Raw genomic sequence first — 13,690 nt, forward strand, 5'->3', positions numbered from 1 at the left:
AAACAAACATCATCATGATGTTTGAGCAAGAAAATAAATATTTTCCTTTCTACTTCCTTGTACGAAGTAAAGGAAGTATTGTGATCGCGAAAAATTTCGGTTTTCAAATCTTAATGAAAACATCCATTTTGACCATCCCTGAATCCATTTTGACTAATTTCAGCGTGGCATGTGTATGTATCTCGCATAATTCAAAAATGATCAGCCACAGGATATTGAAATTTTGGATTTAGGACTGTTGTAAGATCTAGTTGTGCACCTCTCCTTTTTATTGCAATTGACTGAACCAAAAGTGTCCAAAAAAGCCCAAAATCCAAAACAATTTGGATTTTGAATGTTTTCTTAACTGCAGTAATAAGCCCTCATTGAGAGCTTTTCAACGATATATCATAAATGGTACTTATTTTCAATGGTTCCAGAGTTACAGCCAAATAAAATTTTAATTAGTGAAATATAATAGGGGAAAGGCACATTGATTTGAATCAGACTTCATCGCCCTTCTTTTTTTTTAATTTAAATATATTGCTTTATTAATAACACTGCCTAACAAAAAAAAATTTTGACTGTCTCCTTCACTTCATAAGTCAAATCTTACTAGTTTTGGGTTGAGAAAAACGAATATGACAGAAAGATTTTTATTAGCTCTAGTTTCTGTGATATACAATAGGTGGTAGTATTTTATTTTAGCAGATTAAGAGAAAATGATATACTTTAATTACATATACCAACAACATAGAAAGTCCATTTGACATTTTTTAATGACAGTTGCATTCTAAGTGTTCTTAATTCATGGAAGAATACCTGGCAGTTGGTTGGGTCTAAAGAGAATCATATGGATGGCATCATGAGATCATTGTCTTTTGTCTTTCCTCTTGAAGTGAGTTCCGAAGCATTCCTATACGCAGACCAGCAGTAATCCACAAGCCCTTGCTTCATTTCAACAGCCGTGATCTTTGTTCCATTACAGAAATATCCTGATGGAATCTTTCTCCGTGTTCATCACTGACAACTCCACAACTAGGAGGGAAAAAGTTCAGGTGTGAGTGGAGAAAGTGAATTTTAAGGGACATGTTGCATCTGAGTTGATGGTATTTTTGCAGAAGGACTGTCAATAACTGAACGTAATTTTCATTTCTTTTGTTGTCTAAAAATCCATGATCGACTCCCTTTAAGACTTCCCAAGCTTTCTTTTCTTTCCCCTCCACAATTCGGTCAAACACAGGATCCTTTACAAGTTGTTGAATTTGTGTCCAAAAAAAATATCTTCCTTAACTTTTGCGTCACTTAATATAGAAAATTAGTCTCTTAAGTACTTAAAGGCCTGTCCATCTCGATTCATACTTCTGACAAAATTTTGGTTATCAAACCCAGCTTTATATGAAGAGGTGAAAGAAGAACATCTTTGGGTCCATGAGAGGCTCGACAGTAACATTTTTCTCGCTAGAGTTAAGATTTCTTGCAGGCCAGTCTGCTTGAATGTAATGTGATTTCCTATCCCTACTGTCCCACATACATAAAAAGCAGAAGTATTTAGTGTATCCCAGTTGAATTCCTAAGAGTGCAGCGATGACTTGTAGATCGCCACAGATTTTCCACTTGTATTCAGCATATTTGGTTGAGTCTAGGATTGCCATGTTTGCATAAGTCTCTTTCATGTGAACTCAAGTCCAACTCCTTTACTCAGATACCTCAGCTGTTGAACTCCTTCATGTGAACTGCATGACCAGCAGGAATAGAAGGAAGACGGTTGCCGATGTGAAGTAATACAGCTTTCAAACTAAGCTTGAAGGAGTCTATGAATAGCCTCCGATCAGTTGGATCATGATTCAAATTCAAACATTTCATCTGGCTATTAACGTTGCAGCAAACAAGATTGTTTTTCTTCTCAAAAAAAGAAAGCAGATCCCTACAATGACGTCTGTACTGTGAGACCCTGACATCACGTTGGAGAAGATTTTATTGCTGTAGTCCTGACACTGAAGTTCTGCCTTCTTCTTTGACAAATCAAGGACTCAAATGAGATTACTCAATTCCGCTTGACTCACTCTGTGCGGTTTATCATCTTTTTCGTCAAAATCAGAGTTGTAGGATGTGGAAAGCTTGTTGGGTTCTTCTTCTTCCATTTTGTTTTCATTTTCTACTTCAAGCTTATAATTTTACGGTGGAGTAGGAACCGGTAAACTATCTGAATGTGAAATAGGTCGAATAGCAGATGGAAGATTAGGGTATTGAACTGTTCCTCTTTTCTTCATTGACAATTCTGCCTTTATAGGTGGAGTCAAGCAGAAATAGAAGTTATCTATATGGCTTGTAGGCTCACGCCAAAACCATAGGCACAGTAAAAGCCATAGATGGTTTCTTTTAATTTTCAGCCATTCTCGTAGTATAACTGAACAAGAGTTGGAACATATATGTGGAGCCCGTGACTTATCCTGGTCCTCTACCTTAACAGCAAAATAATGCTGATAGACAGTCTTCACAAGAGGCGTCAGATTGCGTTTCTGTGACGAAAATGTTATTTCACCACAAATATAAAAACAAAAATTATTCACTGAATATTACACATTTTCATGGCATTTTGATTTAACAAATTTTTCACTTCAAAAGCACTCAAAAATCATAAATTCTGCACTAATTACAACACAAAGAAACTCACAGTCACAGCAACAGTAATAATGTTTATAACCTACAAACAGCTTGAGAACGTTGTGTTTTTGTCATTTAACAGGTGTGACAACTCCAAAAACAAAATTACCCCTAAACTAAAAATGTAGATGAGGTAAAAGATGTCATGTCATTGTATCTCCAAAGCAAGAGTAATCAGTCATTTTTATGGTGATAAGAATAAGCTGTTCTTGAGTCTAAAACATTTTCATTGTTGCACAGTGTAATTATAACATCTCATTGTAAAAAACTTTTTACGTTGAATAATAATTCAATAACAAAAAAACATATCAGAAGTTATTAATGAAATAAAATTGTATTTACTTTTCATTTAAAAAAAATATGTGTATGTAATTTAATAGGCATATAAGGAAGTCATGTTTTTATATTAACCACTCCTCCTCTCTCAATGGTATGTGTAGTCTACTTCAGAATGATCCAGCTTGTAGAGATCTGACCTATGTGTGATACGTTAAATAATCTCTCCGTCTACCATTCTCAGAGGTTTAGCTCTACTCACAGATTAACTCTACTCACTTATCTCTACTCACAGGTTATACTCACAGTATAATCTGTGAGTAGAGATACATTATCTTTGAATTCTGTCTGTGCACAGACTAAGGTTTATTTTTTATTACATGATTTACTATAAAAAAAATCCTTGTCAAGGGTAAGTTATATTTAACTTTTCTTTAACTAAACGGGCTGTTTTGAAAATAAAATAAAATAAATCTCATTATTTTATTAGATTTAACCATTATCTGACGATTTTTTTTTCATCTAATGTCAGTGAAACATATTACTTAACTACAGTCCCCTCAGAGGTTGTACTGTTTGAGTTGCATATTTGGAGTGATATTCTTTTAGACGTAATTTTAAGAACAGCTTACCAAAATTCCATTTGACTTCTCTCCTCAAGCACTTTCGGCTTTTCTGCCAGGAATTTATAATTAAAATATTTAAAAAATGTAAAATTCACATAATAGAATTAAATACATATCAATTGATCATCATTTTGTAATGTTAAAGCCATAAGTTACAGGTAACTACATCCATTTTATAAGACTTCCAGTTGTGATACTCATAAAACAGACATAGTTACTTTAACTTATGACTAACATTACAAAATGATGATCAATTGTTATGTATTTAATTTTTTTATTTGAATTTTACATTTTTTATATATTTTAATTATAAATTCCCCCTGAAGATGGCAGAATAGCTGAAGCATTTGAGGAAGTCAAATGGAATTTTGGTAAGCTATTCTTAAAATTATGTATTATAGTTATTTTACCAACTGTGCAACGTTCGAAAAACTTGATATTCTTTTCTAGTTAATTACTCAAAACTATTCAAACTGCCAATAAACTTATCTTATTCAGATAGAAACTAATAAATTTAAAATCAATATTCAAAAAATCAAGTATGACTTCGTAAAAACATTACCTCATTTGCGAAAATATTATTTACAATTTCTAATGTATGGAATATAAATGTATAAAAGCAGTATTTGGTGTGTTTGGGTGTATATATATATATATATATATATATATATATTTGTACAGTATTCAGTTATATTAGTGATTCTGAGTAATGATAAGTACGTTTTTATAAAAGATAATAAAGTAGTCTAATCATTCAACATTCCTTGTAAGTTCACATCCAGTTAAATTAACTTTCTTAATTTATAAAAACTGTTCATTTGAGTTGATTTAAGTAATCAGATCATCATTCAGGATCAGACATCTGTTTCCTGAAAAATGTTGAATTCTGTACTCTTTCTACTGCTTCATCTAATGTAAAAACTGAACGTTTCCAATTTGTTCAGCATACGATTCATAATTTATAAAACTTAAAAGATCTCACTATCCAGTAGATTTGAGGAAATAATTGTGTAATGGGATGACTGAGTCGCAAAGACTGCAGCTTAAACATCATGTGAAAATGCATACCTGTTACAGAGGAATAAGTATACAGATGTAAGCAGTTGAACGCCTGGAGAGATGGTATAGCAAGCAGCAAATTGATTAATGTATAACAGAAAGCAAAAGAAATTTGCAATTTTTTGGTGAACTCAGCAGGAAAATGCAATTATTGCTGCAAGAGCTAGAGTTAGCGAACTTGTCACTGAAGAGTACCTTCATTATTTCAGTCTGGCAGATCTCTACATAGAAGAGGGTGTTCAAGGAAATCCTGTATCTTACGAAAGTTGTCTGAAATGTTTTGAGCCTAACATAAAAAGACGTATTTTTCCTGTCAAATAAAATATAGTTTTATTTTTCAACATCTCCTTTCAAGTCGATACACTTTTTCCAGCGATGTTCTAACCTCGAACCCTTCCAAGTAGTAGCTGGTATCTTTCTCTGCAAAATAGGCTTTTACATATGCGATAACCTCCTCATCCGATGAAAATCTCTTTCCTCCAAGCAAAACTTTAAGGTTAGGAAACAAGAAAACATCGCTTAGCACCAGATCTGGTGAATACAATGAGTGGTCAGCCAATTCAAAGTGCAGTTCGTGAATTTTAGCCATGGCGATGTGGGCAGGCACATTGTCCTGATTGAAAAGCACTTTCTTCTTCAAATGTGGTTCTTTTTTTGCAATTTCTGCCTTCAGCTCTTCAAGTAATGATGCGTACTATTATCCCGTTATTTTTTTACCTTTTTGAAGTAATCGATAAGCAAAATTCTGTTACTATCCCAAAAACAGTTGCCATCACCTTCCTGGCCGATGAAACCGTCTTTGCCTTTTTCAGAGCAGGTTCACCCTTTGCAGTCCACTGTTTTGACTGTTGTTTCATTTCAGGAGTGTGGTGGTGAATCCACGTTCCATCTACAGTTATGATTTGACGCAAAAAATCTGACTCATTTTGCTTAAAACTGCTCCAACAGAGCCTTGGAAACGTTCATTTGAATGCATTTTTGGTCCAAAGTGAACAAACGCGGCACCCAATGCGCAAATAGCTTACACATATCCATTTTTCAGTTAATATATGACAGCATGTTCTTTCAATATGCCCATACCCTCTGCTGTCTCTCTAACCTTAATTTGTCAGTCGTTCAGTACCATTTGGTGAACTTTTTCGATGATATCGATGGTGGTTGCAGTTTTTGGCCATCCTGAACACTCATCATCAACCAAGTTGGTACGACCATGTTTAAATTCAGCTGCCTACCTTTTCACGGTGGCAAATGATGTGACAGATTCCCCGTAAACAGCATCCAACTTTGTTTTAATTTGGATAGGCGTATTGCCTTTCAAATGCAAGAATTTAATCGCTTCACAATATTCAATTTTTTCCATTTTCACAAAAACACTCACAATGACTTACTCAAATGATTATCAAACAACAACTGAGCATCCAAAATGGCTGAAATTTTAGTGAGTACCTTTCAACACATGCACGAATACATTCCCTAACTTTTGTTGACGAGTGCTGACATCTTCATGTTGAGGCTCAAAACTTTTCAGACAGTCCTCATATTATTTTTGGTTGTGAAAAAGACATGATTCCTCTGTGTGAATGAAGGTGAATAAGATCATCAAGAATGAGCATTCTTAAGTTCTGAGCGATGCAACTTTAATTAGTTATCGCGGCTGAATCGTACAAGATAAATCACATTGTCATGAGTTTTACACATCTAGCTAAAAATCTAATTTTAAAAATTAGTTTTCTGTAAACTGAACTTTCAGAGGCACCAAACTGATCTGTACTGCAGTTTATTTTTTCCACTACTTTTTTAGAAATTTTCTATTTGTTATAAAAAATATGTCATACTAAAAGTAAATGTCTATTTTAATTCTTTACCATTTTTATTTTTAAATAAAAATAGTATAAACTTATCAAACCTTACTTAATGATTACTTAAAAACTATATTGAAAATGTACTATGGAAATACAATTATTGTTTTATTTCACAATAAATTGAAATCTGTTACTTTCTAAATTTTCTCATCGATCAAGAATAGCTTCCTTGTTTATAGACTTACTTGTTTATATTGATTTACAATATTACAGAATTTGTACTACATTACCTAGTGGTGTAAGTTGCACAAAAACTCATCTTTGAAGTACTTTTTAATGAATAATGCAAGACTCATTCTATCGCTAAAACACTTTTATAATAAAATTAAATTTGTTTTTATTGTAAATTTTGGTGCTTGTGTTTCGGTGGTGGCATTAGATAATAACTGTTAGCTTTTGTTTCAATTCTCGCTTTTAGATGGAGCCAAACCGTAAAATGGATGGAGAACATGTGAGTATTAATATTATTCATATTATTTTTTGTGGTTTTCAGGTGTACATTTTACACCTATTATTGCTTTGTACTAATACGAGCAGTTAATTAATAAAAAGTTTAATTTGAAATTGTCATAAAAATGTTAAAATCATTATACATAAATGATTAACATCTAAATTTTTTTCTTTGACAGATTAATAATAACTAACAGTATATCTTCTATATTTATTTATATTTTTGTCTGATAAAATATTTATATAAATAGTTCATTAAGTTAGAAAATAATGTCTCAAAGAGATAAAATAAATTTAACAAAAGCTTATCCACAGTTATGATGAAATTGTTTTTTAATGTGTAATTAATAACAACATGGTAATTTATTACTCAATTACACGGATCATCTATTTTAATGATTTGTTATAACTCTTTGCATGCCGAGTAAGAATATGACTGTCATATTACGTTAATCAATGTTTTTTTGACAATTAATTATCACCGTCCCTGTATTAAAGTAACTAAACAAAAATAGAGATGACAAAACGATTGCATATTTAAAAACACATGTTTTTGTTTATAAATATACGAGGTGCGACAATAAAGTAAAGAGAGACTGATTTTTCTTTGTAAGATGCGGCAACCCTGCAGCTTGCGTAAGCACACCATCTTTGTCCTTGGTCTGTAAGCTACTTCTAGTCCAAGCAGTACATTGATGCAACTGCTCAGTCATGAGTTGTGCTGTAATAAGTGAACTTGTGTTTGTGTCTCTCGTCACAGAAATAAAACCGCAATTTTGCGTTAAATTTGGTGAAAACGCGACCACAACTTATGGCAAGCTTCAGAAGGCTTTTGGAGAGGAGGTTATGTCAAGAGCTCAAGTTTTTCGGTGGCATAAAATTTTTAGTGAAGGCAGAACGAATGTTGAAAATGAAGACCGCAGTGGACGGCCATCAACCTCACAGACAGATGTCAACTTGACCAGGGTGCGTGAAATCGTACAATCTGATTGAAGATTATCCGTGAAAATGATTGCAGAAGAACTCAACATTAATCGAGAAATGGTTCGTCTAATATTAACTGAAGATCTTGGTACAAGAAAGATTTGTGCAAAAATGGTCCTCAAAAATCTCACAACAACAACAGCGAGAAACACGGAAAAATGTGGCAGCCGATCTGTTAGAGCAAACGGAAATCAATCCAGATTTGTTGAGCCGTGTTATCACTGGTGATGAAGGTTGGTTTTTTCAATACGATCCAGAGACAAAACGCCAAAGTTCGCAATGGTGCTCAAAGGGATCACCCAGACCATATAAAGCTCGCATGCTTTTTCAATTCCTAGGGAATTGTTCATAAAGAGTGGGTGCCTGCTGGACAAACAGTTAACCAATATTTCTACAAAGAAATTTTAGAAAGACTTCGTAAACGAGTTCTTCGTGTCCGTGCCAACATTGCTGATAATTGATTCAGCATCACGATAATGCGCCATCCCATACTGCTCTGTTAGTACAGCAATTTTTAACCTCAAAACAAATTTCAGTACTACCACAGCCATCTTATTCACCAGATATCGCTCCGTGCGACTTTTTTCTATTTCTAAGAGTCAAAATGGCGGTCAAGGGACACCATTTTGAAACAACACAAGATGTCCAAAAAGCTGTGATGTGGGTCTTGGAGGATATTACAGAAGATGAATTCCACAAATGTTACCATCAATGGCAGAAGCGCTGGAATAAGTGTGTGCAACCAGAGGGGAACTACTTTGAAGGAGACAACACTAAACATGACTAAAACGGTAAGCAACATTTTTTTTCACATCAGTCTCATTACTTTATTGTCGCACCTCGTACATTCACAAATTTAAAAAAAGTTAAATGTATGTGCCGATTCATAATTTTTGGTGTAGTAAACAGTTTATTCTTTCTAGTTTGTCGGAATATTTACTCGTACCTTAAGGTAATGGAATGGAATGCAAGAATGGTGGGAGTTTCATTATTTCTCCCTACAGATCGCAGAGCCTGGACAATATCCGTTGCTGCTGTATCTTTCTATTATTGGGCGAGTTAGTGGGTGTTACTTAGTGGTGGTAATTAATTTTAAGTTTTATTTACTGACAGATTTGGTGATTTGCGTTCTTATCCGTATGGACCAGCCTGAAAATTATTATTTACTGGGTCTGACCGTTGGAGATTAGGCTTTTGAGCCTCGTTCTTCTGGTGTGATTCTCCTTCAGTCCATTCGCTAAAGTCCTTTCGGTACTAGCACTTTACGGGCTAGCAGGAATAAGCCTGTCAGGGCCCTAGTTATTTTGGAGGAAGCAATGCGCCTCCTTCTCCAGGGGGAGTCGCATATGCTGACTGAATTACCTTAAGATAAGAATTAATAATTATTTAATGAAATAATGATAAAAAATTGCCTATCATCCCACTCAATTTCTAACAACTGATATATTTTATAAAACATATTGTTTAACTACAATTTAAGTGTAATATTTCACCCTCTGTAACACGATCAATTTTATTTTTTTATGAATCGTTTTATATCTTTTGCAGTTAAAAATTCTTTTTATGAGAATAAAAAAGTAAAAAATTCATAAACAAGTGATCAGTTCACAGTGTATATGCTATGTTCCCTCTGATATATACAGAATCTAACTCAAGCAGACATGCTGTATCGCTAATGGAGAGAGGGTTATAATTATGTAAATAGACTTGTTTCACAATGGTGATGTGTATGAAGTGTAATCAAGTAACTCTAATAGTAGGCTTGCAAAAAAAGTAACTGATTTAAATTTGACAGTTACTCCCTTTGAATACGCCCCTTGTGCAATGATACACTACTTCCAACAAATTTCACACTGAGGAAAGCTTGAAAAAGAATTTATTCTTTAACCATATCGAGCACCTTTTGTAACTTAACTGGATTTCTTTACTTCCATCAAAATGGCAACTCTTCATCTTTGGATTTAAGAAAGAAGTCACTGAGAACCAAATCCTTGATATGAAGGGTGTGGAATGAACCGTGTTGATATGTAGCACCCGTTTTCCCTTACACTACAATTCAGATTCCTTATACCAGATGGCCTCCTGTAGAAAACCTCAGAATTTTACAATAGAACTTGGTATTGATTATCTGATGCAGCAGAGTTGTAGTTCTTGTTTAAAACAGTTACAGGAATGCCTGCATTATCCCATACGATAGATTGGTATTTTATAAATAGTGTTAGAAATTTTACATTTTTTAATTAACTATCAACATAGTTTTATCCATTTGTTTCAATTAAGGAGTAATATTTCTTGTTTATACATTAAATTGAATGAGTACAATTATTACTGTAATATTCACCACATACCCCATTGTGAAACATTTTAATGACATGACAACTATGCTGATGCTTTTAGCAGGAAATAGTTATATACGGTATTTCTTCTTCAATACTTGCATTTCTTACAAATCGTTGTCAATAATGATCTACTACTTTTGGTTTCAGCATGCCTGTTTCTCTCAGGCATCTCTCCTCAGATTCTAACATTTTACAATTTGTTACCTTTCGAATTGAGTATTTGTCTTGGTATTCTCAAACTCAGGCATACCATTATTTACTTTACTAATAATTGCAGCATGTTCATCAAGTCTCCAAATTATACAGATTCATATTTTCTTCCATTGCGTATAAGAGCAGATGAAACTATTTTCTTTTTAAATTGTTAACAGCAATACAAAACCACTTTCAGAATTCATCCCATATAATACCCATGACAGCTTTTATTCCCAGTTCATGAAATGAAAAACTTTTCTCATAATTTAATTTGTTTTAGAAGTAAAAGTTGTTTTTTACATTGTATAGAAGATATTTATTTATTCTTGTTAAAACTGTAACTGTTCTTTTCCTCTCTGCTTTTCCTACAATTTCTAACTCATTTTTTGATTCTGCTAAAAACAATATAATAGTAATGTTAATCAGTGAACCATTGTATCTGTTATATACAATTAAAAAGCAACAGTGACAGGCTACATCATTCCATTCTGTACACTGTATCAATGATTTAAATATTTAGAATTATATAATGACTTCCTTTCAAAACACAGTAACCTTTTCTTCCAAAGGACCTTATGGTGGTAATTACTATTCGCATGCTACAATAATGCCACAGAAGCAGGTTCTGCTAATTGGCTCCTAAAAATCTTTAAAAGAAAGAGTTCCTGTGTTTTGAAAGTTAGTTGCTTAATACTTAATAAGTTTGAAACAGTTTTGTTAGAAATAATTTTTTTCCAACTTGGATAATGAAAATGATGTTTACCATCCAATATTAAATCACGTAATTCAGATGAGTTGAGTGATGTATATATCATAAAAATTGTTTCCTCCTCACACAGTCAAATAAATAACCAAAATCAATTAACGTAGAATTAGATCTAACATATATTGCTACAAAAATAAATGCCTTACTACTTATTAGAACGCTCTTAAGAAACCTTTACAATTTATTCTCATCTCCTGCCAGTCTTCCATTTTCTGATATTGATTCCTACTGAGAGGCGGTATGGTCATTACAGTCAGCTACCTTAACTGTTTCCATTTCAAATAGCTGGTGAGTCAGCCACTTTCATATTGGAGTATTGACAACTGCCTTTGAGCATGTCTTTAGATGGTATATCCAATTTAGAAGTTTTACAAAGAATCCAACTAATAACTCAGCCTTTAAAGAAAAGTTAAGCTTCTTACTCATCTTAACATCTAAATCTTACTAAAACAATGCTTGACCACCATTTTTTTATGTTATGTTGTAAGAGTCAATTTTTCCAACATTTTAATTATTGTGATTTTCTTAAATTTAATTACTTATTGATTTTTTCAGTTACAAGGGACTAGTGCTGCAGGATCAGGTGCTCTTGAACATGATCCTTGTTGTCTTTATAGGCCTGTTCCTCAGGTTTGTATTTTTTTTAAATATTTATACACTTCACTTAATTGTATTTGAATTATTATATTTGTTATTATGGTAGTCTATAGATGTCTAGTTGCAAAATAGTTTTTTGAGAACTTATTAGCAGCTGGAATCCATTAATTCCAATATTATGTATAATAATGATTGTAATATATAATTAAAATTATAATAATTATTTAATTATAATTATAATTATTTTTTTTTTATCAGCTCAGGTTACTAGGCTAGGAAATTGTTTGTTAAAATGCAACAAGTTATAGCTAAGTAATCATTTCAAGTTACTGATGTCATTGTAACAATGCAATCGATGCAGCACAGTTAGATCTATCAAGACTTCTATTCTTAGCATTGAACAATTTTCTACTCAAAAATTAGTAAATTTAATAGTGAGCAATGTAGTGACTAATAAACTGCCATCTATTTATTCTGTATAGAATCATTATGTTTCTATTTTTTTTTAACCAAAACTTGTACCCTGTGAGGAGATATGAAACAGGTAGGTAAATTGATCGATCATTTTATAATGCAGTAATCAGTGAAACTTTGCTTGTACCTAGCATAAAGTTTTTCAGTTCACTACTATTGAGTGTTTGCTGTTTATTTTATGAAGCTAAACCAGATTCTTAAATCTGAATTGAATCACTTTTATGCGGATCTGTGTTTAAATTACTTAATTTAATTAGTCGTCCATCATGTATATATTCTCTCTGGATCCAACAAGTTTTATATCTTTTACATTGCTTCATTTTTGTAACTTTTTAAATAAACTACAGATATACTGCAGTTTTGTTGGAAAAAAGTTAATTACTAATTTTTATTTCTATTATTTTATATCTTATTTAGAGAAAATTAAGCTGTTATTAAGTAAATCTCAACCATCATTCTTTTACAGATTTTGCTTACTTTTGCAAAGTAAATCAAATGAAGTTTGATTTTCCCAATATGTTACATGTAAAGGACTTTATTTTATTTTATTGATATTATTGTCATATGTAACTGTAAAACTTAATATTAAAAATAAAAAATAATGTATGTAGTTGCAAATAACAGATATATATATATATATATATATATATATATATATATATATATACTTATTCGTCCTTCTAATGGAGAGTTTTAAAAATCTCCTGCTCATTTATATATAAACTACTTTTTGAAAGAAAACTAAAATAAATGCCACATGCCAGAGTTTGGTCCTGAGGAAATCCAACTAAATTTTATTGTTATGCTGGTACTATTTTAACCAGTTTAATTCTCTTTTTTATTTCAGGGAGAAATTATTCCAGGACCTCTTCCGCTGGGTGTCAGTGTAATCGATGCATCAGTTACATTATTCGGATGTGTCTTCCCAAGAGTTTCCAATAAACATCGTGTACAAATGCTCGGTCATTTCTCTGAATGTATAAAAGCAGCAAAATCATGCCGTGCTGATGCCGTTACACTTAATGTATTTGCTGCACTTCTTGCTGGTTTAAAGGGATTGACTGAAAACAAAGCTTCTATTGGACAAGATGATGTCAAAAGAGCTGCTACTGCACTTATCATTGTAAGTACAGGATGCTCATTTAAAATCATTTTATTAAAGCGATGAACCGGCCAAATTTGTTATTCATAATGTAATCAAAGAATGTAAATTCTGTTTTATACAATTTTTTTTAGCTAATATTGCTATCATATAAAAGAGTACGTACAGTTGCGTCATGTACGTATAGCATATATCTTGTATTGTCAGTGCAGCTGCTTTGTTGTGAAGCTAATATATTTTTCTCTAATAAACAGCTGAAAGTCTTATCAGTTTTAACAAAAATTCTTATTTTTTTATACTCTTTTTCCATCCCA

At 32.5% G+C, this 13,690-nt stretch overlaps 1 protein-coding gene across 3 annotated transcripts in view; it reads left to right on the top strand.

Moving 5' to 3' along the window:
- Positions 1-13,690, top strand: part of LOC142328404 (HEAT repeat-containing protein 5B) — a 291,250-nt gene that overhangs the window by 191,046 nt on the left and 86,514 nt on the right. For 2 of the 3 annotated variants that reach the window (XM_075372109.1, XM_075372107.1), the window contains exons 17-19: positions 6,888-6,920; positions 11,759-11,833; positions 13,122-13,397. In XM_075372109.1, coding sequence (XP_075228224.1) covers positions 6,888-6,920; positions 11,759-11,833; positions 13,122-13,397 — 384 coding nt within the window. The remainder of the gene's footprint in view (positions 1-6,887; positions 6,921-11,758; positions 11,834-13,121; positions 13,398-13,690) is intronic. The other variant, XM_075372108.1, reaches the window with a different exon arrangement.

Source organism: Lycorma delicatula, chromosome 7 (genome assembly GCF_047948215.1).
Source record: "Lycorma delicatula isolate Av1 chromosome 7, ASM4794821v1, whole genome shotgun sequence".
In the NCBI taxonomy this organism is placed as follows: domain Eukaryota; kingdom Metazoa; phylum Arthropoda; class Insecta; order Hemiptera; family Fulgoridae; genus Lycorma; species Lycorma delicatula.